At 41.8% G+C, this 24,234-nt stretch overlaps 2 protein-coding genes across 11 annotated transcripts; one reads left to right on the plus strand and one right to left on the minus strand.

The window, feature by feature from the left end:
- Window positions 1-108: 108 nt before the first annotated feature.
- On the minus strand, window positions 109-10,128 carry LOC147144874 (neuronal acetylcholine receptor subunit alpha-10-like). 6 transcript variants are annotated; one of them, XM_086035163.1, is made up of 6 exons: window positions 8,411-10,128; window positions 4,494-4,639; window positions 3,817-3,971; window positions 2,904-3,157; window positions 2,625-2,759; window positions 109-2,035 (listed from the first exon to the last, which is right to left on the minus strand). In XM_086035163.1, exons 1-6 carry the CDS (start codon window positions 8,748-8,750, stop codon window positions 1,383-1,385), a joined length of 1,683 nt encoding a protein of 560 aa, XP_085891289.1. In that variant the 5' UTR covers window positions 8,751-10,128; the 3' UTR covers window positions 109-1,382. The 6 variants fall into 6 exon arrangements, with proteins under 6 accessions (XP_085891289.1, XP_085891292.1, XP_085891286.1 ...); XM_086035166.1 differs by lacking the exon at window positions 8,411-10,128 and adding exons at window positions 5,122-5,170; window positions 6,845-8,404 and having other exon boundaries at window positions 2,625-3,157; XM_086035160.1 differs by having other exon boundaries at window positions 2,625-3,157; window positions 8,411-10,124.
- Window positions 7,101-23,530, plus strand: LOC147144875 (acyltransferase PGAP2-like). Of its 5 annotated transcripts, XM_086035167.1 has the most exons (8): window positions 10,434-10,782; window positions 10,869-10,987; window positions 13,632-13,742; window positions 15,647-15,829; window positions 16,673-16,922; window positions 17,926-18,032; window positions 19,165-19,273; window positions 22,900-23,530. In XM_086035167.1, the coding sequence occupies exons 2-8, from the start codon at window positions 10,877-10,879 to the stop codon at window positions 23,028-23,030; spliced, it is 1,002 nt and encodes a 333-aa protein (XP_085891293.1). In that variant the 5' UTR covers window positions 10,434-10,782; window positions 10,869-10,876; the 3' UTR covers window positions 23,031-23,530. The 5 variants fall into 5 exon arrangements, with proteins under 5 accessions (XP_085891297.1, XP_085891296.1, XP_085891295.1 ...); XM_086035170.1 differs by lacking the exons at window positions 10,434-10,782; window positions 10,869-10,987 and adding an exon at window positions 7,114-7,347; XM_086035168.1 differs by lacking the exons at window positions 10,434-10,782; window positions 10,869-10,987 and adding an exon at window positions 8,647-8,951.
- Window positions 23,531-24,234: the final 704 nt, after the last annotated feature.

Consider the following 24,234-nt stretch of genomic DNA (forward strand, 5'->3'; position numbering starts at 1 on the left):
ATCAGGAATAAAATGATAGCAGTTTCCTGCGTTTTACAACAGTGTTAAAAGACAAGACTGATCCCAAAGCTGAATTGTGATTGACATTTATTCAACACTGTTTATTGTTGTCGCTGCAGTTTGCAGTGGTCGTATTCATTCAGTCATATTTATTCATGTTTTGACTACTTTCTAACACTTTGGTTGCCTTATTCAACAGCAGTGCACTTCTAATCGGTTTTAAACATTAAACATGATTACAATTTCAGGCAAGGATAGAGTAGTGTTTTGTTGGTAATTTATCTAGTTCTAGTTTAAAAGATGTGAATTATAGTTGAATGTGGGTTGATATAGTACAGTAAACCTCTGTGAACATCTGTAACTGCAAAGACTTTTAAACGAAGTATTAGCGATGATTAGAATTACATCAGCTGGAGGACTTCATCAACGTCAAAACACATTATTAATGAGTTCCTTTGGGAGCGATGTAAATATTGTTATTGTTATTAACTGCCGGGCATGGTAATTACTCCCTGAGGGCTTTGTTTAATCTTCTGGTCGCTAATGACGACGCTATTTGTTAGCAAAGTGTGATTAATGACACCCCCAAAGGCACCACTTGTTTTTTTTTTTTAACTTTAAACAAAAAATGTTACATGTTGGAATTGAACTGTTCTTCTCGGTTAACACTTTTTTTCTTCTTTCGCTTTCACCGGAAGAAGCAAAAATGACCTTTCATGTACATGTACTGAACATGGTAAACAAATTAAAGTATTTATGAATAAATTTAGACTGTAAAATGAATATGTAACAACATTTACGATGAATGTAGCCAACAATGCAAAATGATACATTGAGTAGTCAAAGAGTCATCAAAAGTGCCTTGTTGAGCCGTTTTGTTTACATCTCGGGCCATGATTAGTGCTAATTAAATCATTCAAGTGGTCATAGAGTCCTTGGGAACTATTACACATGATTAATGGTCACAATGGGGCAGTTAGGACCTTTGGAAAGGATTAATTATGTCACATGTGAGACCCAATGTGGACATTATTACCTTAATTGATTTGATTGCTCGTGACTATATTCTTTGGCCCCAACAGAGACCCTGAGATTTCAAGGTAAATGATGGAAAGCAGTTTTGTTTATTTGTATCACACAGAACAAGGAGACCAGAATAGGATTTTATACTTTTGGAATGGTGTACAAATTGCGATGTAAGTGTGCCTGAAAGAAATTTGAGAGTAGATGGCAATTTCAGGGAAGAATTATTAAAATTTACAGTATGTTGTAAAAATAGGTACTGCTGTATGTTCAGTTCATTATATACACACTGACAACATTTGGTGCTCCTGCTATGCGTTGTTGTTGAGCCTGACTCCCCTAAACAAATAGGCAAAGTGTCAGATGGCTTTGCCCATGATGAGAAGACTCATGAAGAAGACCATGATGAAGAACAACCACATGAAGAAGCGGTCCAGTACCTTGGCCACCTTCTTCCACTCGCCAGTCCTCTTTTGAGTGGCCCTCTGCTCCCTGTAGCAGTTGGCGATGTACTCCACATTCGGCAACAGCAGACGCCTCTCATCACAGGGGGCCTGGCGAGACCCCTCCCTCTCGCTCACGCCCCCTTTCCGGCATCTCCTCGCGCCGTCCGACTCATCATAGTCCATGCTGACGAAGGCGCCGTTCTTCCAGGAGTTGTAGCAATTGGTGGGATTCACCCCCATCGACCCGTCCGAGTCTTGTCTTTCCTCTGCGGTCGCGGGGAAAACTGGCTCCATTCCCAAGGTCCGTTCATCCCTGTAGGCCCCCGCTAAGCCGTTCATGTTGTGGTTTTTCACCAGTGGAGGTTCCCGCTTCTCCGACAGGGGAGACATGCAGTTGTCCCCGACCTCGTAAACAAAGCACATTCTGGCCATGTACTGCAGGATGACCTTCTTGGCCCACTTGGGGACGGGCTTGGCGTCCGGGCCGCAGTGGTGAATGTTCATGATGAAGATGGTCAAGGCGGTGGAGGCCGTGATCATGGTCATGGTGGCAATGTAGTACTTTCCTGTGGGTGAGAGACAATACATACAATTTCACATTAGTTAGTTCTGGTCCCTAATTTTACAGAGGTAAACCCTAATCCAGAGGTGGAAATTCCAGGTCCAAAAAGTAAAATTTTTGCCAGACTATCCACTGGTGGGTCTCCTAAACTGGCAGGTCAATGTTCTCATTTACCTCTGCCCTAACCCAAACTCGAGTGGGACCCTTAGTCAGGCCTTTCTAGGGACTACACTTTGATTCTGAGGACTATACATGAGTACTTCTTCCAAACAGTCAAAAAAAATGCATGTAGGTTCGGACAACTAAATTGTCTTGGTTCCTCTCTTTAAGGATCGCCACAGTGATTCAGATTTTCAAATTGCTTGATTTGTAAAGGTTTTTTTTTAAACCGTCTGGTTTTGCATACGCACTTTTCTTCTTTACCCGGGATTGGGATCAGTCAGTGTCAGGGTAAATTTGAATGGTTGTGGGCCATGTGACTCACCCGCACTTATCTGGTTTCAGATTGGACTAATGGAAGGATGTATCAGGTCATAGCGATTACACAATCTAACCTTGTTAATACACATGACAGATTGAGTCTTAATCCCTACCGATGAGTGGTACGTTCTCCGATGGTGGCATAATCTCCGCGACCAGCAGTTGAAAGACAGTCAGCGCCAGCATCACAGTGACACCTAAAGACACTTTTTCTCCAGAATCTGCAGGCAGGTAGAAGCCCAGCGGAGCTAGGAACGAGATCATCACGCACGGTATCAGCAGGTTGAAGACGTAGAAGGACGCTCTCCTCTTGAGTTTTAGTGTGTAGGTGACGTCAGGGTAAGGTTCGGCGCAGCAGCCGTACAAAACGATGTTCCTTTTGGCCGGCATACCCAGGACTTCCCATTCTACGTTGTCCACCAGATCGGCCAGGTCGGCACTCTCCATGGCGTTCAGGATGTCCAGCTGGTTGCCGTTGTAGGTCCATGAGCCGTATGTGAACCTGCACTGCTGTGCATCAAAGGGAAAGAAGGACACGTCCACCTTGCAGGAGCTTTTGGTGATCGCCGGCGAGTCCCACATGATCTGACCGTCGTGGCGAATCACCACGTTGGTGTCCATGGGGCCTGTGAAGTGGTCGTCGGCACTGAAAACCAGAAACACACGCTGCGCGGATAAGTGGATCGGAGTCATTGAATTTAAGAGTAATGCTAGAACTTGGATCCTAAATTGGAAATTAGAGCTCAAGATCCAATCCAAAATCCTCTAAATGTTGCGCAGGTTTAACATTAGATGACCAAAAACGCCTCAAACGTTGTACGGGTCAAAAGATGACCCTAGCTCCTCCAAAACTTGCACTGGTTAAAAAAAGAACTTAGTACAGTTTAAATTAGACTACCGAACATCCAGCAAAAATTGTGCAGATTCACATAAGACTACCGTAATCGGCACACAAATTGTAATATAAGTCTACCTTGAGTGCACCGCAAGTTTAACGAACACCACGGTAAAATCCTGAAAAGACACAAGTACTCCCACTGTGGGACGAGTCCACAGGTTGATGTGCTCGTTCCTCAGTTGTTTGTGTCTGTGTTTTATGACTTTCCAGTCAGGCAAAGGTGAGGGGGGTTGAGTCTCAAGGACAAGTGTCTCTTTGTCAACTTTGCCCCTCTACTGGTTCACAAAAAACAGACAAGAGGTCTGCACACTCCCATGAATAATGTCTTCAAGGAATGTCCAGCTTGTGTCTTTTTCGATCAAAAGCGAATGGTCGTACAGTGGTAACTCGACACCAGTCCAACCTACTTGTTATATAGGACTATATCAGGTCTCCATACATAACTGCTAGGTATACGGATGGTATCGAGACCATCATAGTCCTCCTTACTCCATTTGAGATGTGCATCGAGCCACACTTGTCGTATCCACAAGTAGGCCGTCAGTATTTGGTTTCGCTCATCCTGGAAAACATCCATTATTAACCTTTGCAATGAACTGCACGAGAATATAGCACAAATCCACTCAAAGTTGCACATTGTGAAATGAGACTGCCGTAAATTCCCAATAAGAAGCGCACGGTAAAGTAAGAATGCCTGAAAAGTCACCCAAAATTGCACTGGCTAAAATGAGGGAATTATAACTCTCCTGAAATTTGCAGAATTTAAAAATAAGACGATTGTAAAAAGACCAGATGTTGTGCTGGGTAAAACTAATAGAATACCATTCTACTCTATAATAACATTATACAATCAATGCTCCAAAGGTTTGGTAGGTTAAAGTAAGTCTACCAATTAACATTTAAAAAAGTGTGCAGGTTAATATGAAATTGCCATAAACCCATAACAGTTGCACATTTAAAACTAAAAATTCCGTAAATTCCATAAAAACGTCAACAGGTTAAAATATGACTCCTACAAATATTCCTTCACAAATCGCACAAGCTAAATTCAGATTACCGTAAATCCTCATGAAAAGTGTTTTACCATGTCAATGATTTGCGAGAGCGTGACCTGCAGGGTGACATTCAGAATGGCCTCTGTGTCCTCCACCGGCCGCAGAGCGCTCGTGTAGTTGTCAAACAGATCACTGAGGAGCTTCTGAGCAAATCTGCTGTGGGCGCATTGGGTGACTGTGGATGCGGGAGACAATGTCAGAAGATGGAATGGATGCTCATTTGAGGAATTCACCACAATTTCAGTGGAAACACTCTTTTGGTCCCACCGTGTCCCATTTAGCTCCATAGAGTCCCATGAAGTCCCCGTTTTATCTCCCATTGTGCCCCGTTATGTCCCATTTTGTTCATTAGGTCACATATTGTCACCTATTGTGCCCAATTTTGTCCCATAGTCTCCCCTCTTGTGTCCCATCAAGTCCGGCTATGTATCATTTTGTCATATAGTGTCGCACAATGCCACTTCTGGTGTTGCATAATGTCCGATTTTGTCCCACGCAAAAACAGAAAGTTATAAGCTGCATCAGGCCCAGTAGCATGGCTGTGCTGTATTCCACATGGGGTCTAAGGGGCCCGAATTGTACACGCAAATGGAGGGCAGAAAAAAGCCCAAAAAGTAAGGAATAAGTAAGCCAGGAATAGACAATGATTAGAATTACCATAGCTGCCTTGTTTTATTGCCATCCATCCCCACCCTTTCCTAAGACCCTATAGAAATAGGAAAATTAAATGACATACATAACCACCATAACATAACACGTAAATAACATTTTTCAATCACAATCCCGATACAAATAAATACACAAAGTAAAATTACAATAAAATAACTTAAGGTGCCATTACACTCCAATGACTTGCATATCAACACTTTCCCAATACAATCCACAAAACACTATTTGGCTCCAATAAACAACTCAAGGTGCCATTGCACCACCAGGCATAGAAATCTAAGAAGAATTTCAGTAAACATTGGTTAACATAAAAGTGCAGCTGCATGACAGCAAAAAGGGCTATTGAAAAACTACAGAATAAATGAGTTCAGAAGTTGATAAGACCTACATTTCATCCATTGACAATTGCCAGTTGTCAGTTTTGTGCATTTATTATAAGGTATTTTATTATAAAGTATTAATATTTATTTTCACACTGGTATGATGTTTGTTAAAAAAAACATTTACAGGTTTTAATGATTGCGACGATAAAGCCGCTGCATGGGTGTAATTAACAAGTGTTAACTTTCACGTTTCAAGCTGTGTTCTTTAATGTTGCAAAAAGTCAAGCAAATCACATAGAGTCCCCATTAATGTCAAGCAAGTGGAGTCAAGCCAATACTTGGGTTATCATTTCATACGTCAACATAGCACTCAGTATCTTGCCCTGCCTTTCCCTGACATCTGGACTTTGGACTGTTTTACTTGTAAGTTTTTAACCAAGGAAGTCCGAACTCCTATGGCAACTTATGTCTGATTCAAGTTCCGCACCTCTGCGGTTTATTTTTGAACAGATTATTTCTACTTTCCTTTTTTCCCTATGACACTATTTGTACCACTAATTCTCGTCCGGATGAATCGTGACGGCTATGCAACAAGATCCTGAAACAAATCCACTATTACAAACGTCTGTACATCCTTCCTCCACTGCGCATGTAAGTGTAAAATGTTTGTCACGCGCACGCGCGCAGTCACACACACGAGGCATGGACATGTTCTGTGATATTTTAGGTTGTTGAATTAGTTGTTTAATAGGACAGTGTGTTCATTGGAGGCGCGTACACGCGCGCACGCACACACGAGGGAGGAGCATGGGCATGTTTTGTGATATTTTAGGTTGTTGAATTAGTTGTTTAATAGGGCTGTATGTTAATTGGAGGGGGGTTGTCTTAAAAATTTGGATGCATGTGCCAGATGTTTTGGTTGCAGTAAAATCTTATAAAAAATGATTCACAATGACACAGCTGGATTAGAATGGCTCTGGAATCCAAAACAGCTGGATGCGCTAGACCGTTTGCATGGAATTTAATCTACACGAAACAGACACTTCATTATGCAAGTTTACATGCTTTTTGTGTGTGTGTGTGTGTGGGGGGGGGGGGGGGGGGGGGTACTGGGAGATTATGCACTACAGCTAAGTACCATACATGAACACTTTTTTAAAATTAAAAATAGCGTTCCTATTGCTATTGCATAAAAATAGTTTTTATAAATTAAAACCTAAAAATGATTAAACGGTGTCCATGCGTACGTGTAAATCAAAATATAAACAGAATAAACGATTTCAATAAAAGGTTTTCCATCAAGAAAATATTGACGATTGCCCCCTATCAATTGCTGCTTTCCGCAAAATAAATACATCCCCCCACTACACACACCGAAAGAACCTTACCTGTCAACACTGACACACAAACAAACAAGAATAATAAACTTTGCATTTCCAAACGTTTCATGCTGTTAAAAGCGGTCTACACCAAATCCACGATAATTTACGCGGTTCCAGACACATTAATCAAATGGTGTCAACGAAAAAAAAAAAGCAAAACAAACTTAAAAAAAGCTAAAAAATCAATATAAGCACGCTTTGTGTATGGTATTGCGTCCTTTTTCCTTGTGTGCGTTTGCGTGTGGACGGGGAGAGCCAGGAAGGCGGGACATCAGACCGACGACGTCATCATCATCACGCCCGTTTAGCTTCAGCACAACGGAGAGCTCCATCGCCTCTTAACACCCGCCCCCCCCTCAAAAAAAAAGAATCCAGACATGATTAATCGATCATGTAACGGGTGATCCGAGGTGTTTGTGTGCGCGCGTGCATTCATCCCGCGCGTGCACGTCGTTCATTTGGCGCTGCAGCAGACCCGCCCCTCCTCGTCTTCGCCGACAGGCTCATCGGTGGGTGACATCGTGTTCTTATGTCGTGTGTCTGTGTCTTCATGTTTTTATCACACTCGGCGCTGTCCACGCAATGGACGCCAGCTTTACTAGGTCACTTCATTAGGTACACCCACAAAGCTGTATCTAAATGCTTGGCGGAGATAATGCCGTTAATCGATAACAGCTGGTTTATGATACGTGGCTGGGGAACATGTGCTACATCATCCTGAGGGCTTGTTGACAGAGCGGTAATAAGCAGAAAGTGTCGCGTCTAGTGCAACGCTCAACAACCCAAACCGATAGATAATGCAGTGCCCTCCAAAAGTACTTGAGGTCAATTTCTTTTTGTTTGTTATATGCGGAAGACGTTTGGGTTTCTAATCAAAAGAAAATTTCAGACAAAAGTTCAGAAATGTAGCTTTTATTTCATGGTGTTTGCATCTACGTGTGTCAAACAACAATTTTTCAAGTGAGCACAAGTATTGGAACATGTCGACATCGGCAGGTGTTTCTAGTTGGTCAGAGGTTTTTGCCATTTAGGTTGATTGCTTCAACATGAGAGTGCTTGTTTTTGGCTTTGGGTTCTGCCTGTTGCAAACTGTTGCAAACTGTGATGCCAGATCTTTAAAGTGGAAGTCAACCCCCGAAAAATCTTTACAGTATGTTCTATGCGCCTCCACTAGTCTAAACACGGCATTTTGATTAATATTGCATTTGTGAGTTAAGCAGCAAAATCCACCCGTTTTTAGTGGGGGTACATAGATCTTATTGTAAAGAATTGTTTTGGCTTGAATTCCTCTTTAACATAAGGAATGAAGAAGTCATTGACTACAGTGCCCACCTGTTCTGTTGTTTTCACTCTGAACATCAACTTTCAAAGTAAAGCAACTGATTCAGGTTTCTTCCACTTAACATCATATTATTGTGTGACTAACCACACGTTAAAATAAGATTTTACCAGCCAGTCCGGTTTATTAGGGAAAAAAAAATCAATCGTTGTTTTAATGCTTTTTTTGCTATTCAGGTAGGACCATCGAGTAACTGATGGTAGTCAAATTTGTCAAAATTTTAAGCAGCTCACCTTCTGTGGTTCTCAACTGAACTCCTGTACCCCCGGTTGGTGTGTCACTGACTGGGAATGCCAGTCCTCGATGCAATCGAGATGTGTTGTACAGGATGGATGATCTGATTAGAGCAGGAGACCGCCTGGTTGCCACTAGAAGGATAGGCGGCACGCTGTCAGCATAGGCATTCAGGGTGGGCGTGGCATACAGGATGGCATGTTGTTGTTTACATTCTCTCAATACCAGCAACCCGGTGCTCCTCACACAGTACGGTCCAGTTAAGCCGCTCCCCGGCCCGCTGTTGGCTATCGTGCAGGATCTGTGTTCCACTCCCAGATACCTTGCCCCCAATGTCATGCCAACCCCCAGCTACCGGCATGTGCCATTGCGGCTTGATCTGGAGCTCAGGAGCACGCAGTAAACGGACAAATGTCAGGCTAAAAACATTTAAATGTAAAGTGGAGTTTCCTGTTGAATCTTTCCATCGATCAACTTGAGAGATCCGGAATGATAAAGTTCGTGAAGATTGTGAACAAGAAAGAGAGCCACCCTGTAAAGGTGAGCGAGTGGAATTGCTTTCTTTCTTGCTTTCTTTGTTCGGAGCATGCAGTCTTTGACGGCCACGCTGGTCACAATCGTTAACTTTCACACAGTCGAATATCTGCATCGTTTCTGCACAATTCTTGACTCACTAAAGATGCACCGGCTTCAGTGACATAAGGTGAAGAGAAGTGAAAATGAAAAGGTTTGACACCAGGTTGCACGTAACCCACCCATCGAAGCGCAGCCGTCTTGACCTCATCAGTACTTGATGAAATGATCTTTTGGCGCTTATCTCTCAAGCTTCTTCATTACATTTGGCTGGATTGCTGTAATGCACTTTATTTTGGAGTCAGCCAGCATCTCCCTCAAGCATCTCCCAGTTGGTTCAAAATGCTGCTACTTGCTTCCTAACAAGTAGTCATATAATACATAACTCCAATTCTGGCTTCCCTTTACTGGCTCCTTGTACATTTTTGATTTCATTTTAGGATTCTTTTATTTATCTTGAAATGGTGTTGCCCCACCTTACCTGTCTGAGCTCCTCCACCCCTACCGGCCCACTGCCTCACCTCAGAGGGGGGGGTTGAGCCATGTCCCTCCGTTTGGAATGACCTTTCATTCAACATGAGGCAAGCAACCATCATCCCCGCTTTCACAACAGCAACTTTATATAGCGCTTTCACAACAGCCGCAGCTGTAACAAAGCGCTTTACACAACACGTGACAAAACAAAGTCACAGACACAGTGTAGAATATGAAAATGGCGACCCTAAATAGAGAAAAATAATACTTGCACCTGGGGCGGGTGATATATTTTTTTATATATTTTTTTTTCATATCGTCTCGATTACACTGGTCAACAGCAAATTTTAATGAGATGGCTTTAAGTGTATTTTTGATGCTGAGTGAACAAGTCTTTTTTCATGTTTTTGAGATGGTTTCATTTTTTTAAAGAATAACTAAGAAAAAGCTTGCACAATAAGGACTTTACCGTGCGTTGTATATTATGGCTGTGACGTTTTAGAGAGAGAGAAAAAAAAGCCAAAACTGCCAGTTTTTAAAGCGTCTGTCCTACAAACAAGAAACTACTTCAATGTTTTATTACGTATGAAGTCCTGTAAGTAGACAAATGAAAAAAAGGATCATCTTTTTTTTAATGAACATCACAACAAATGTCAGAAAAAAAAAAAAAACATGATAGCGCTTAATCCCGTTAAAAAAACTAGACATTTCCAAATGGCCCACAGGTGTGTGTTTTCTGCCTACGCTGCCCACACAGCTTGTTGAACATGCGCCCATGCTGCACTGACCTTTTGTTTAGCGCTTCAATCTGACAAGCGACGGACCTGTTATCTTGGTAAAAGGCAGGACAAGAACAAATTTGTTAACAGCATTATGATGCATATTGGCTTTTTTCTTCACCAACCACATCATACCTTACACATCACAGTCTTCCTAGACATCAAAGTGGGATTTTCCATAGTCCTTGGCTGAAGTTTTGCTTTTGTGAAGGTGTTGTGTTTATGTGATCAGGCATATTGAACATATCGCTGGCGTCGGGTTGAAACCTCCAATGTCAAAATTTGGTAACGTTCATTTTTTTTCACACATCTATACTATTGGGCAGTCCCCATGCGTGCACGCTATTTTTACAAATTACTGAGCAATCTAAAACAACGAAAATGGCTTACGTCTTTGTGACGATGCAATGTTAATGGTCAAACAAACATGCCATTTTTTTGGTCTCCTGGCAAGCGATGGTTTTGGCAGTGCGAGGATTCCGCCCGACGCCAGCGATATTTAAATAGGATACACCTGTAGGCTGAACTCAAGTGTGACCTTTTTGGTAAGCTACGCTGCATTTCCGAAAATATTCGTTCATCTGTTTTGACGTGCATCTTAACTCAGTGACATTCCATTCTCAATTCGTAGGCTTTGCCATGACGTTGCTTCACCCTTTGCAGCTAACACCTTCAGATGTCCAGGAAGGCTTTCCACAAGTTTTACGAGAGCGCTTATTGCACATTTTCACCACCTTGTTGAACGAGAAGGTCAGGGCTTTACGCAGGCCGGTCAAGGTCATCCACTTTAAAGTCTCTTATCCATGGGCTCTATCACGTGGCCGGCGCAGCGTAAATCTGTTCCAAGGCATGTTAGACCAGGTGATGGTAATTTCGCAAACGTTTGCAAGCTGGCGCGTTGAAAAAAGGGCTGTTTGCGCCAATGTGGGCGTGAACACAGCTGATTCCATTTGTCGCCAATCAAAGCGGCTCCTCTCGTTCCCTTGAAATGTGGCGCTCTCACATCTCGCATGGAGACATACGGTATATGGCGAAAAAGATGCCGCGAGCCGTGTGTGACCATAGCATTGTTGTTGCGCTTGGCCGGTGTGGCCACAGAAAACAAATGCGGATATATTCATTAACAGCTGGTGACTTAAATGTTTCCGCTGACCTCATGTATCTGCCCCTCTTACGCCGATTGTTTGTGTGCCCACCCCAATAGCTGCATGCCAGCCAGTAGGATGAAAAACTATAATGATGCTAATGGTGTTCAAATCGGAGGTCAAGCCGAATGTAACATCCGGTTGGAATCCGAGGCAAGACCCTTAAACGCCAATTCCCAGCCACTGCTTGTCCCACTCCCGGATAAAAATGGTTGGCTTGTGTCAGGAAGGGCTTCCGGTGTAAAAAACGCATCAACCATGACTCTCTGTGATGACAGGGAGAAGCTGAGAGTCACTTCTTCAAATGAATGGATTTTTACAATAATTAAGAGAGTTTAATGCTGGCTGTTGTCATATTGATGAATGAAATGCGTCTGGCATATAAGGCTCAGAATCTTTCTTCTTTTGCCACGAACAAATTCACCAAAATCATATTAGACCAAATACACCTCTATTTCAACTTGTCCGAGCAGGCGTAACTTTCAAATGACCTTCCACCAAATTGTCATTCCACCAGGTGTGACCGCCCAAAGCTAGGGTTCGAGACTGCGACCAATATGCTCGCACATGCGGCCAATTTTTCCGTGTGCATAGAAAAATTTTATCCGGCCACGCTAATGCAAGTGCATGTCTAACTTTTCTGTCTCACTATTTAAGATGTTTTCCACAGCTTTAGCCAGTCTCCTCCTCCTGCACGCTCTCCTGCTGCAATGAGAGATCGCCGTCTCCTTATCTAAGAATGTGTTCGGAAATATGCTCTGGGCGTGCTCCGTTCCACTCAGACTGATCGGATACTTGAGCGTTTCTCAAATGTGCTGTTCGGTTATTCAGAGTGCTACAAAATAAGAGTGCCCTCTGGGCGCTCTGCGCCAGGCCGTACAGTTGGAAACTGTTCAAGCATGAGCCGCTGATAGGTTATCCACCTTATTTCTACGCCCCATGAGCCTTGCATGAAATATGACCGCGACTTCTGGTTTGAAGCAAAACCGGCATTTTGTTTCCATGTTACTTGTTTGCACAATTCACTTTCTATGACCGGTACGGACTTAAACAATGTGGGAATGTCGGTTGTGGCAGCTTCAAAAAGAAAACATTTCGAGCACGCTTCCTACTAATGTAGCAGAGAGGATGACATAAAAAAAGAGTGGTCAGCAACAACATACAGTCAAATTTCTAGCTACTTTCTGAACTATGTCACTTAGGACGGTGAGACGACATTTATAAGGCGCACTGGGTTATAAGGCGTATAACTGCACATTAAGGGAAACAAACCAGAACAGCAAATGAATCAAACTTTATCCTCTCAATTTGACATCCATGCATAAGGCGCACCTGATTATAAGATACACTGTCGATGTTTGGGGAAATTAATGGATTTTAAGTGTGCATTATAATCACATATGGTTTGTGCTCCCAAAAACAAACTACATCCTGCTACATAATAACAGCAACAATTTTATTGCAGATTAAGATGAATTTATCAAATGAAACACTGACTACTCCCATATACATAAAAATCATTCAATCATTCTCAATAAGTGTCACCCGGCGACTCTTCTCTGTAATTTACCGAAATAAAAGCTTTGTGCTTGTATTTGATGCGCATGTTGCTTCATGGGCTTTTTGTCCACAAAATGAAAGGAGCACAGATACAACAGTTAGGTGTTTTTTCTAATGAAGATTTTCAGCCCAATCATTCTCTGTTCCTCATCCCTGGGTAGGCGCTGGGAACATCACTGATTAATAACCAAAACAACATTGTCTCCTCGTCCGGGGTGCATGTTCAAAATACAGCCCTTCTTCTGGTTGTTAGTACAACCGCTAACAAGTTCCCAAGATGTGCAACGCATCTTTAAATGCTGCGGAGGCTTATAGTCGTTTAGAAAAGGAAACAAAAAATGTTCCAACAAACCACTTTGGGCAACAAAAGCCGTTGTAACAAATGGTTCACAGTGATTCTCTGTGTCTTACAGGCAGTTGCTCCCGTAATTGTTACTATCTGAGCGGTCACTGGAATAAGGTGGATAACATAGCATTTGGAAATGATTGCTAAGGGAGTGTATTCTGCCTCACAAACACATGCTTTATATTTGAGTTAAACACCACCCGCCTCTATGATTGGATGGCTCTGCTGCTTCCACGCACAATAGTGTACATGCACACCGCATATACGCGTGACAGACCGGAACGACAGAGTGTTTCGCTAATTAGAAAAAGAAATAAACGTCTATCTCTTATTTTTTTTGAAGCAAAATGAGACCAAAGAGGTGGAGGCTGGTGGTGAAGGAGAGCCAGCGAAAGGTGCCAAGTCAGACGAGACTGATGATGAAAAGGACAGGGAGACATCAGCCGAGCAGCAGGTGAAGAAGAAATAAAATACTGCTTTCAACCACATTGCAGTACCCGGGGTTGCAGTTTAAGGGCAAAGCCATACTTTGCGTTTATTGTCGACAGTGTGGCTTGTCTGTTGCAGGCAATTGAAAGCTTGTTACAGATTCTTGTTGTCAGAATTAAGGCCGATGTTAGGGCCAGGCTGCACCCTGATACTGTGGAGGGCCTAACCCGAATCAGTGTTGAGGGGCCAGACTATGCTAGACGGGGTGTAAAGTCTTTTGTGTTTCCCAGGGGCAAAGGGTTAGGAGGTTCCACTATAAGAGGTGACTCCTCTACGTTGAACAAAACAATGTTCAAATAAAAGCAAAAGCCTCTGTCTTGTTCTTCTGTAATAAAGAATCCAACGGTTCTGTCAGCCACTGCTTTTGCAGACAAAGTTCTTCTTACAGTAAAATATTTGACAAATATCATCTCGAGTCACGATCAATCTTTACGTCATACGAAACAACGGTATGCCTATCAAGAAAACTATATCATAAACATATCAGCAAATATGGTCACGCTATACCTCCCTAGAAATGATGCGACCAAATCCTATGCTGGTGCGACCGTTGCGCAGTCTGCCATTTTGGCCAAAGGTGAGCGAGCCTTGTGCCCGGACCATAATCGGGATACGCCAGCATTTCCTCGACGGGCCGAGGGTGTTTTCGATGACACAACCCGGGTGCACCTGAAATTTGATGACAAAGTAAACTAGACTTTAGACCTGGGGAAACCAACATTTTTTGTCATTGTGGACGGTCGCTATGTCAGATTACCAGATTAATTTGTTCCGTGTGTTAGTTGACACCGACTAGAACCCACCGGATCATTGTGTGCTGCCGCCAAGAGCACGGCCTGATGGCACAGGTCGCCGCCTTGGCTCTACAGGAATACCGAGCAACATGGCGCACAATCCCTGCGAGTTCCGATGCCTAGTGCGCGCCTGATAATTCGACCAGATAATAGAGCCAGAGTGCACTCGTCAAAGCGTGTCAGGTGTTTTACTCCGTCACACTATTGGTCAACGTTTAGAAACAAATCGTAGGGCCACGTAGGCCACGTCCAAGACGCCAGATCGGCAGTATTTGATTGTCAAACCACACGGGATACCGCGGGATACCGGTATATCAAGACAGTTCATAATTGGTCACAACACGAAAATGTCTAAAGAAGGAAAACTCCACCCATGAGTACAGTTAGACTGTGTTTTGTGACTTTAGTGCCCAGATTGTCTTGCAACGGAACTAACAGTTGTTATGGATGAAAACCATGAGTTCAAAACTACAAGATACCCGAAAGAAATACTTTTGACAGATTAACATCAAAATCAAACAAGTGTCCGAAAGGAGATGTGGGTACAACACCCACATGATTCGAGAGCTACACTTTTCTCCTAGGACTCAGACTGATGCGATGTGGGACCACCCACACCTTTTCAACACTCAAGTGTTCCGGCAGAAGGATTGAACACTAGCAACTTTATCCAGTGGCATCACACCTGTGGCGGTTGTAGCAACAGCATCACTTTTTCCAGTGGAAGAGTTTAACAGCAGCTTTACTGTATATCATCAAGCAAATTTGTCACCGGGAATGAAAAAAACCCGATGTTTTTGCATTTAACGTAATGTTTCAGTCAGAACGTGTGTGGGTGCATGTTTGTATGAGACGGGTGGGAGGGTGGTTGGGTGAAATGAAATTTAAATTTAATGAATCACATTTTTTCACAAATTAACAAATTGGTCTTATGGAAAGGTTGAAAAAAACTTTAGGAAGATAGCAAATTTACTTTCCCTCACCAGACGAAGTTATCAATCAATCCATCCCATCAATCTGTATCTGTCTGTCTATGCAGCATGGTTAGTGTTTTCTTTCTTTCTTTGGGTTGCAGGAGCAGCAAGCAGGAGTTACGATGATTTCGGGCTCATATGGCAACGAGAAGCCTCTGGTGATCCGCATCCCCTTCACGACGTGCGCCCTGGGCATCGTCTGCCTGCCGCTTTTGGGCCTCATCACCTGTGTCCTCATCTCGTCCATCTTTCACTTCGAGGACTCTACCAAGACGCACTGCCAGGTCGGACGAAAACATTTCCTTTTTTCGTGCAACAAACACCCGGCATTTACCTTATCACGTTATTGGTTTGTTCCTGAAATTGAAATTATTCATTCATCTCATTGGCATATTTATGTCAATAATGAAAAAAAAATGCATTTATTATTTGGATTATTGAATATAGTAAAATAAAATATCTTACACATTCGTGTAGCATATATTTTTTAAATCTGCTAATTGATTACAAATAATACAATAAGAAGTAAAAAAATGAGAGATTTTTCATGTACATTTAACTTTTTTAACATGGTAAAATTAAATATTTTACATATACACCCGGACAAAAATGTTGGTACCCCTCTGTTAATGAAAAGTTATAATAAATGTTGAGTGAAAATTAACCAATGAAAATCTGACATTAAGGTTGTGCATTTTACAAAAAAATTGCAGTCTGTTTATCCCCTTCCGCCTACAGCCGGGGTACGCTTCCGCCGTCCTTTTAGGCGCCATTTCGTCTGGACGGACCAAATGGTAATCGCCTGTGCACACCCAGGCCCACCCATGGCTCCGCCCCTGGCAAAAAAGCCATAGAACTTTGCACACACAGCAGGTCTGAAAAAACATAGATGTTTTCGAGAGTTATTGTCCTATGTGTCTGTAGCCCAACGTGGCCAGGGGTGCAAGGGCCCTTTATAGCTGCTCGTAGCTCTAGTTATTACTCTTGTCAGATTTACTGTAAATTACTCCCGTGATCGCTGTGGGTTTTCCCCCTTCATTAACAGACCAACTATTTTGTCCACGTGTTATCTGTTGTTTGTCAAACTGCAATGCGGTGACTGAGCCCTGAACTTGCTGCGTTGGTAGGTTCCCAACTACCTGCCGTCCATCAGCGCTTCCATCAGCCTGAGCCCCGAGTGCCACATCTGGCGCTTATGCGTGGGACTGCACTCGGCACCCCGCTTGCTGGTGGCCTTAACCTATTTCAAGTTCTACAAGGTGCGCTTCGCCGCACGCTTGCCTGAAAGCTCGCTGGCCTACCTCAACCTGGCCTTCTCATTCTCTGAGATCCTCGGACTGCTCCTGCTCACCTACGTTTCGTCCAGCGAGGCCTACTGTGAGTACCCAAGGGGGATGTGGGTGTTTCACCACCTGCACTTTTATAAAGGGATGTACCACCCGTTGGGCATGGGGCTGTTTCAACTTCCGAACTGGGTTCCATACCCATGCTTTACCGTAGGGGCATTGCACCCCTAGAGCCGATACCCACACTCTTCCTAAAGGGGTATCGCACCCATTGGAGATGTGGGTGTTTGAACACCCACACTTTTTCTGTTAAACATGAGCAACACCCCCAGTTTTCCTTTGGGGGTTCGGTTCACACCTGTGGGGATGTGGGTGTTGCAACATCCGCACTATGCCCACAGTTTAACCCATGTGTGTTCCGTGTGTGTGTCGCACTTATGGCAGCAACACCCACACTACATTGGAACGCTATTCTGTCTTCAACACCCCACATTTTTCCCAGTAGTGTCGCTCCCATGGGGCAATATTCCGCTTTCAACACCCACACTGTTCCTGGTGGAAAGGCTTAATACCCCAATTTTTTTCAGTTTTACACATGAGGAATGTGGGTGTTTCAACACCCCCACATTTTCCGCTGAAAGTGTTTAACACTCACACTTTTCCTTCAGGGCATCACAGCTGTGAGGGATGTGGGTCTTTCAACACCCACACTATTCCCAGAAAAATGCTTCAACGCCCATACTTTTCCTGCAGTGTGACACACCCGTGAGGGATATGACTCTTCCAACACCCACACTTTTCCTTCAAATTGTTGCACCTCTGGGGGATGTGCTGCAACACCCACACTATTCCAAAAAACAAGGCTTCAATTCCTGGGGGATTTGAGTCTTTCCATTATTTTAGACGTTTGAGTTCATCTCATAAAAAGTGTTGCATTTAGATTTTTGTTGAGTATGTATATATGCGTATGTATGTATGTTTACACAGGATGTATATGTATGTATGTAATATATATATTATTATGCAGTGCATGAAAAAGCAAATGCTAACTGGTGTCTCCTTTAATGTAAATGGATCTTCCCTTTCCATCTTAGTTGTCCACAAGGAAGGCTTCATCCTCTTCATTCTCAGCTCTTTCGTCTACATGGTCATAACGTGTCATCTGTGGAAGGCCATCAAGGAGTTTTCGTTGAATCCCGAGGTAAGTCACTCCTCACTGTGCATGTTTTTATACCGCTCACTACCTTGATGTGAGCATTTCATTTGTTTGAAGAGCACGCTCCAAACTTGGGTAATTTGGATTTCAAATAGGTTTTCCCAATTAAAGTAAAGGGTAATGCCATTCATCTGTTCCAGACCCCAAAAACATTTTTTGTCACTTTTTTTAAATGAGAAAATTAGTACTGTTCAGTTGACTGTGTACAATTGACAGCCAGTGAAATGTATTGGGGACACAAACCCTACCCTAGCCCCCAAAAATATGAATATTGAAAAAAATTGGGGAAAAAAATCCACAAATATCGAATCTGCAGGTGTCGAATTGCATGTATGACGGTTGCGCTATACTGCAGAGGATGGCATTTTACTAAAGTTTGCCGGTCTGTCATTCGTCATCCGTCAGCAGGTCATCGGTCAATCCGTCTATATTTCAAGCCAGACCAAACTGTAATCGTCTGTCGGTCAGTCTGTCATGTTATTTTAACCGTGCTTCCGTCAGTAGACATCAAAGATCCGCCAGTCTGGCTATCGTCAATCTGGGAAAAAAAAGGTCCAACAGATGAAAAATCCATCCATCATCTGAACAGACGATTAAAATGGTAACGTTTTGTTTACCTTAAACAGAATCTTGTGTCACATTGTTTCGAAAGGCACAATCCTGGTGGATTAAAATGCTTCCTAATCCTTGCAAACCAAAATAAATCAGAAATTACAATACATTAATGTTTATTTTTGTTAATTTTTTTTCTTCTTCTGTCTTTAAGCGTTTGCAAACAACTTTTGGTGCAATTACTGCCACCTTGTGAAATGAATTGTGGGCCTGAAAAACAGTTTCACAGCCCAACCCCACTCTTTCCAAAAATAAAAAAAAATAGAAATGTAAAACTTAACTCACAAGAACTTCTCTGTATTCAAAGTTACTGGTACTTTTCATACTTCTTAGCTAAGCGGTTTGTATAATTGATGGTCAGCCTGACTAACACATGATTCTCTCTCTGGTGCATACCTCCACCTGCTGTACAAACACAGATCTCTACCTTCACTGCGTAGTAACCATTTGAACTGATGGTGATGATGATTGATTGTTAATAATTTTGTTTTTGTTGTTTTCCCAGGATGCCAAATCCCATCACTGGAAAGTGCGTTTGTTAGTCCTCAATTTGTGCTTCTGCGCATTTGCTGCATTCTTTTACATCAAACACAACTTGTACTGCGAGCCGGGGAGTAAGTATGACATCCTCTCAACACGGGTTCTTTCATTATTTTGGACGAAATCATATGTACAGTATTTGTTAGGGGTGTAGGAAATATCACTATTTGGTACGTACATTGATGCTTGGATCACAGTTGTGACAATACGGCAAACAATTTTTAAAAAGGATACTATATAACAATCTTAAGTATTTTCTTTCCAGGAAATGGCAACATCAATAATTTGTCTCTTTGTAAGAGTTGAATGATGTGTAAAAAGTGGGAAAAAAAGTTTAATTAAAAAACAGGTAATAAACCACCATAAAATATATCTTATATTTTGCTGTGTTTTGCGCAGCCCTGTTACAGATACCCAACAAAAAGATTTATTCTGTAAGATTGTATTTTTAATATGTTTTTATTGGTGAGTTATTATTTTTTTTACAATTCAAGTTAAATTTATTTGAATACCAATTTTAGTGTTGCTCTTACTACAGTAACTATCTTGTAAGCCAACGCCAATGTTAAGAGTTTTTTTTCTCAAGAATACATGTTGGCTGTATTAGCTGCCATGCTAACAGTTTGAGAACAAACTTAGCTATGTAAAAAAATAAAGGGAAAAAATTGTATCTTAAGACCCACTCTGGCTTAAAGGTCTGCATGTTGCAAGGTATAGTGTCGCAACATGGACAAAAGTTGAGCAGATGGTGAAAAATTCCCTGCCCTTTTGACGTCATTTTATACAATTATTTATATAAATAATCATAGCAATCAATAAAAGCTCAAATACACCATAATGTGACCCACTGGCACAAAATTGAAATGACCATTCAGGGCTCACCTGTTTTCTGGGTTTGGTCATGTAACATTCATAAGATGAGCCCTTAATCATTATGATGTCATTTTCAGTTGATAGTAAGTTGCAAAATGGCCGCCCTGAGATGGATAAAAATGGGTGGATTTTGTTGTTAATTCATATCCCACGAATGCAATATTAATCAGAAAGCCACATTTAGACGAGTGGGGCCACAAAGAACATATTATAGTAAGGAACATTTCTTTTTTATTTAACTTCCCCTTTTACTGTCAATGCCAGCTATAAAAATAGTAGTAGTAGAATTTAATAGTGTGTGTGCATATGTAACATCATCGGTTCTACTTCTAAATTTAAATAATCTCTTATTTTCTCTTTTCTGACATTCTTTATTATAGAGTTAAAGAGGAAGTCAATCCAAACATTTTCTTTTCAATGATATGTCCTGCGTAGCCCCGCTAGTCTAAATTTGATATTGTGATTAATATTGTGTTTGTGGAATATGAATTAAGAAGCAAAATCCACAACCAATCATGGCTCAGCTTCAGAAAACAGGTGAGCTGTGATTAGTTGTTACCTGAGCCCTGAGCAACTGTGATGTCATTTTCAGTCGACAACAAATGATAAAATGGTCTCCCCCTGAGATGGATAAAAACAGTCGGATTTTGCTTCTTAACTAATATTCCACAAATGTAATTGTAATCAAAATGCCATGTTTGGACTAGCGGGGATGCATACAACCTATTATTGTAACAAACATTTTTGGGTTGACTTCCACTTTAAAGGTGACAGGTGAGAGTTAATGTGCTTGTCTATAATTTTCTTTGCAAACTTCTGAGACAACTCTCTTGTTCGCTTCCCGTGGTCCATGTTAATTGTGTTGTACACACCATGTTGTCAAAGCTGTGACGCTAATTAGAGGACATATGTTTTCTCGGGGTATCATCATCTTTGTCCAGGCCTGTTTGAGCTTGTATTTAAAAGTAGTAATTTTGTTGTCCCACAGTTCAAAAGCAATGTCTAGATTTCATTGGTTTATTTTCATTGATTTCGTCAGGGCTGCCTGATAATGGCTTTATCCCCATCTTACCTTACAACAGATGCAAATGTCGTCAATTGTATCCGGATTATCGGTGAATCTCCAAATAGAAATGTTTTCAGTTCTGGGAAATTCTCTAATGAGTCAATTTCTCCTTTTACTTGAATTTATTCATGCACTCCGGTGTCCGGGAAAGCAAGTTCTGTCACTGAGCAATACAGTCACAAGTTTGTTGTCACTGGGAAATCCGTGATTGCTTAAAACGCTGTTGGATTTTGATTTCAACATGCACATCGGAACATAACGTTGGTATTGTCTGCATCGAAGAAAAGAAAAATCTCAGATTTTTACTGGAGACTTAGATGGATGTGGGTAGTCCCAAAACCGAAAAAGGGTGAGCTGCAATATCCTCAAAGGCCATGAAGACAACATCATAACTGCATTTTGTGCAATGAGCCTTCTGCATCAGACCTCCTAGGCAAAAAGACTTCTTTGAAACAAAGCTTCTGCCTTCACACATCACAAAGTGTTGTGTCTCAACATTTTGTAAACGTGGCCTTCCCTTTGACCTCGGATTAAATGCACAAAGCTAATAATAGCATATTTGTGCCTTGTGTCAAAAAAAAATATTATACTGATTTCAGGAATGCCTGAAAATAAAGGAGCTGGATTTGGTGGAAGTTAAAAAAAAGCAAGAAACTACCACGATTGACTGATCGCATTGGCTAAGAAATGTCATGAACTTTGAATTTTGCCATGACAGTTTCTATGAAACAAAGATGGCACCTTATCCTGAATATTGGATTTTACATGTACAGAACTGTGCAATAATAGTTGTTTCTGAAATCATACTACCTCCAGTATACAGCTACAATTGTTTTCTTCATATTATTGCCAATACTTTCGGCCTTGTGGGTCTTTCAGTGGACACATTTTTTTTAACAAATTTTGAAATCATCCTCATTCAAAAAGGCCACAGGGCCTAAAGGCACAACAATAAAACAACTAAACTGGGGCTGATGATTCCTTAGGAGATTCATTGTATGTTTAGTGGAATTTTCAAATGTATTTTTTGGTTGAGGCTGAAACATGTTTTTGGCCTAATTCTAGAGAGGTCAAAGTTCCTCAGCTTTTAAATGGTTAAAATGTCAGAGCATGTCCTTACCTGCTATTGTAATTTACTTTCCAGCGGTCTTCCAAAAGTTCCTCTAGGTTTGGGGTCAATATTGTTTCCCAACCTTGCAACATTAAAATCGCTTTAACTCGGGCAGTTTTTTAGGTACTTCCAGATTATTTTGAAGGGACTTGAATGTATAATTATAATTAAAATATCTGAATGTGAATGTCTTAATATCGTCTTATTTTGACCCGTGATGAGCCTCTCGCTAGAGCTAGAAAAAGAAGCAAAAACTCAGCTAGGTCTATCCATGGTTTGTTACTTCTGCTGAGTCAGGTAGCTCACATTTCTTTCTCTTCCTCCAAATTGTTAAAAGCTTGTATGTTGAGACACACAACATCAGAGTAAATATACTACTATTAAAAATCTCTGTGATAAAATAAAATGGAACCAATTACCAGGGAGACATGTCAACAAAATCCCCCAAAAAGATGATTTAAAACTTATTTTATCTGTTATATTTGAAGATGGACTTCCCGAGGGGAAAAAAAGAAGCATTTTTAAAAAGTATTAGGCAATCACTTTTACTCCAGCTACATTTTGCCTCAGGATAACTCTAATTTACACAGAATGTTTCTGTCCACTAATTCTGGAATGACCCATTAACCACCCATTACCGCCCCACACAGGTTACACGCTGTTTGCCCTGTTCGAGTATCTCATCGTCTTCTGCAACATGGCCTTCCACTTGACCGCAGCGTGGGACTTCAAAAGCCGCGAAGTAATGGTCATTTCTTGCTCTGAACCCAAGGAGTTCTGACTAGAGACAACTCGGGGAGACCCGCGCAGCCCCCTCGACTTGCATCCAAGACCGGATCGTGGAGGAAGATTGCCACTGAGGCCTTTGAAATCCCCCCCCCCCCCTTCACGTGATGAAATGACATAAAGTAGATGCACAGAGGTTGAAGGCCGGATGCCAGCATGCCAAGATGCTTAAATGTTCCACATGCCGCTTAACTAGTGATGTGCATTCACACAGCTGCTTGTTTTGCTTACATGCACAGAGAAAGACTCGTAGTAAGTCAAATGTCAACAGCTGATTTGATCATAGTGGCAGCTCTTCGATTAAGCTTAAAGAAAGCAAACAAACAAAAAAAGCAAAAATAAAATCTGATTTATTGCAGAGCAGCAAGCACAATGTTTTCATTGTAAATTCTACTGGTGCTGCCATGAATGTATTCATTCTTTTCTCAAGTAGGAGAATCGTTTTGTTCTCTTTAAAAGAAAATAAAAATATTTATTAAAAACATCTTAAAAATATTGAAGTTGATTATTTTTGTTTAATTTAGTTGTGGTATAATGTAATTTGTATTATATGTTTTATTTACATAATCCAAATACAGAAACTATAAGAGGATTTGACATGGCTGGACAGCCAATTGATGACATTTTTCAAATTAGAGATGAAATGATAAACAAAGGCGGCACGGTGGTCGACTGGTTAGCACGTCCGCCTCACAGTTCAGAGGTCGTGGATTCGATCCCGGCTCTGGCCTCCCTGTGTGGAGTTTGCATGTTCTCCCCGTGCCTGCGTGGGTTTTCTCCGGGCACTCCGGTTTCCTCCCACATTCCAAAAACATGCATGGTAAGTTGATTGGATACTCTAAATTGGCCCTAGGTGTGATTGTGAGTGCGGATGTTTGTCTCTGTGTGCCCTGCAATTGGCTGGCAACCAGTTCAGGGTGTCCCCCGCCTACTGCCCAAAGACAGCTGGGATAGGCTCCAGCACGCCCCGCGACCCTTGTGAGGAGAAGCGGTACAGATAATGGATGGATGGATGATAAACAAATCCTTTTTACTTTTTTAAAATTATTACTTCTAGTAGAACTAGTGTATTAGCACACAGATTTAGTGCACAACGTTGAATGCCTATGTTGTCCTCTTAGTGTGCAGAAATGTAGAGTGGTGGAAGGCTGTAGTGGAAATACTAGTATGACAAAGTCTTTCATCAAGTGCGCTGAATT

The sequence above is a fragment of the Filicampus tigris genome, chromosome 7, assembly GCF_054856515.1.
Source record: "Filicampus tigris isolate MCC_2025a chromosome 7, RoL_Ftig_1.0, whole genome shotgun sequence".
Classification (NCBI taxonomy): domain Eukaryota; kingdom Metazoa; phylum Chordata; class Actinopteri; order Syngnathiformes; family Syngnathidae; genus Filicampus; species Filicampus tigris.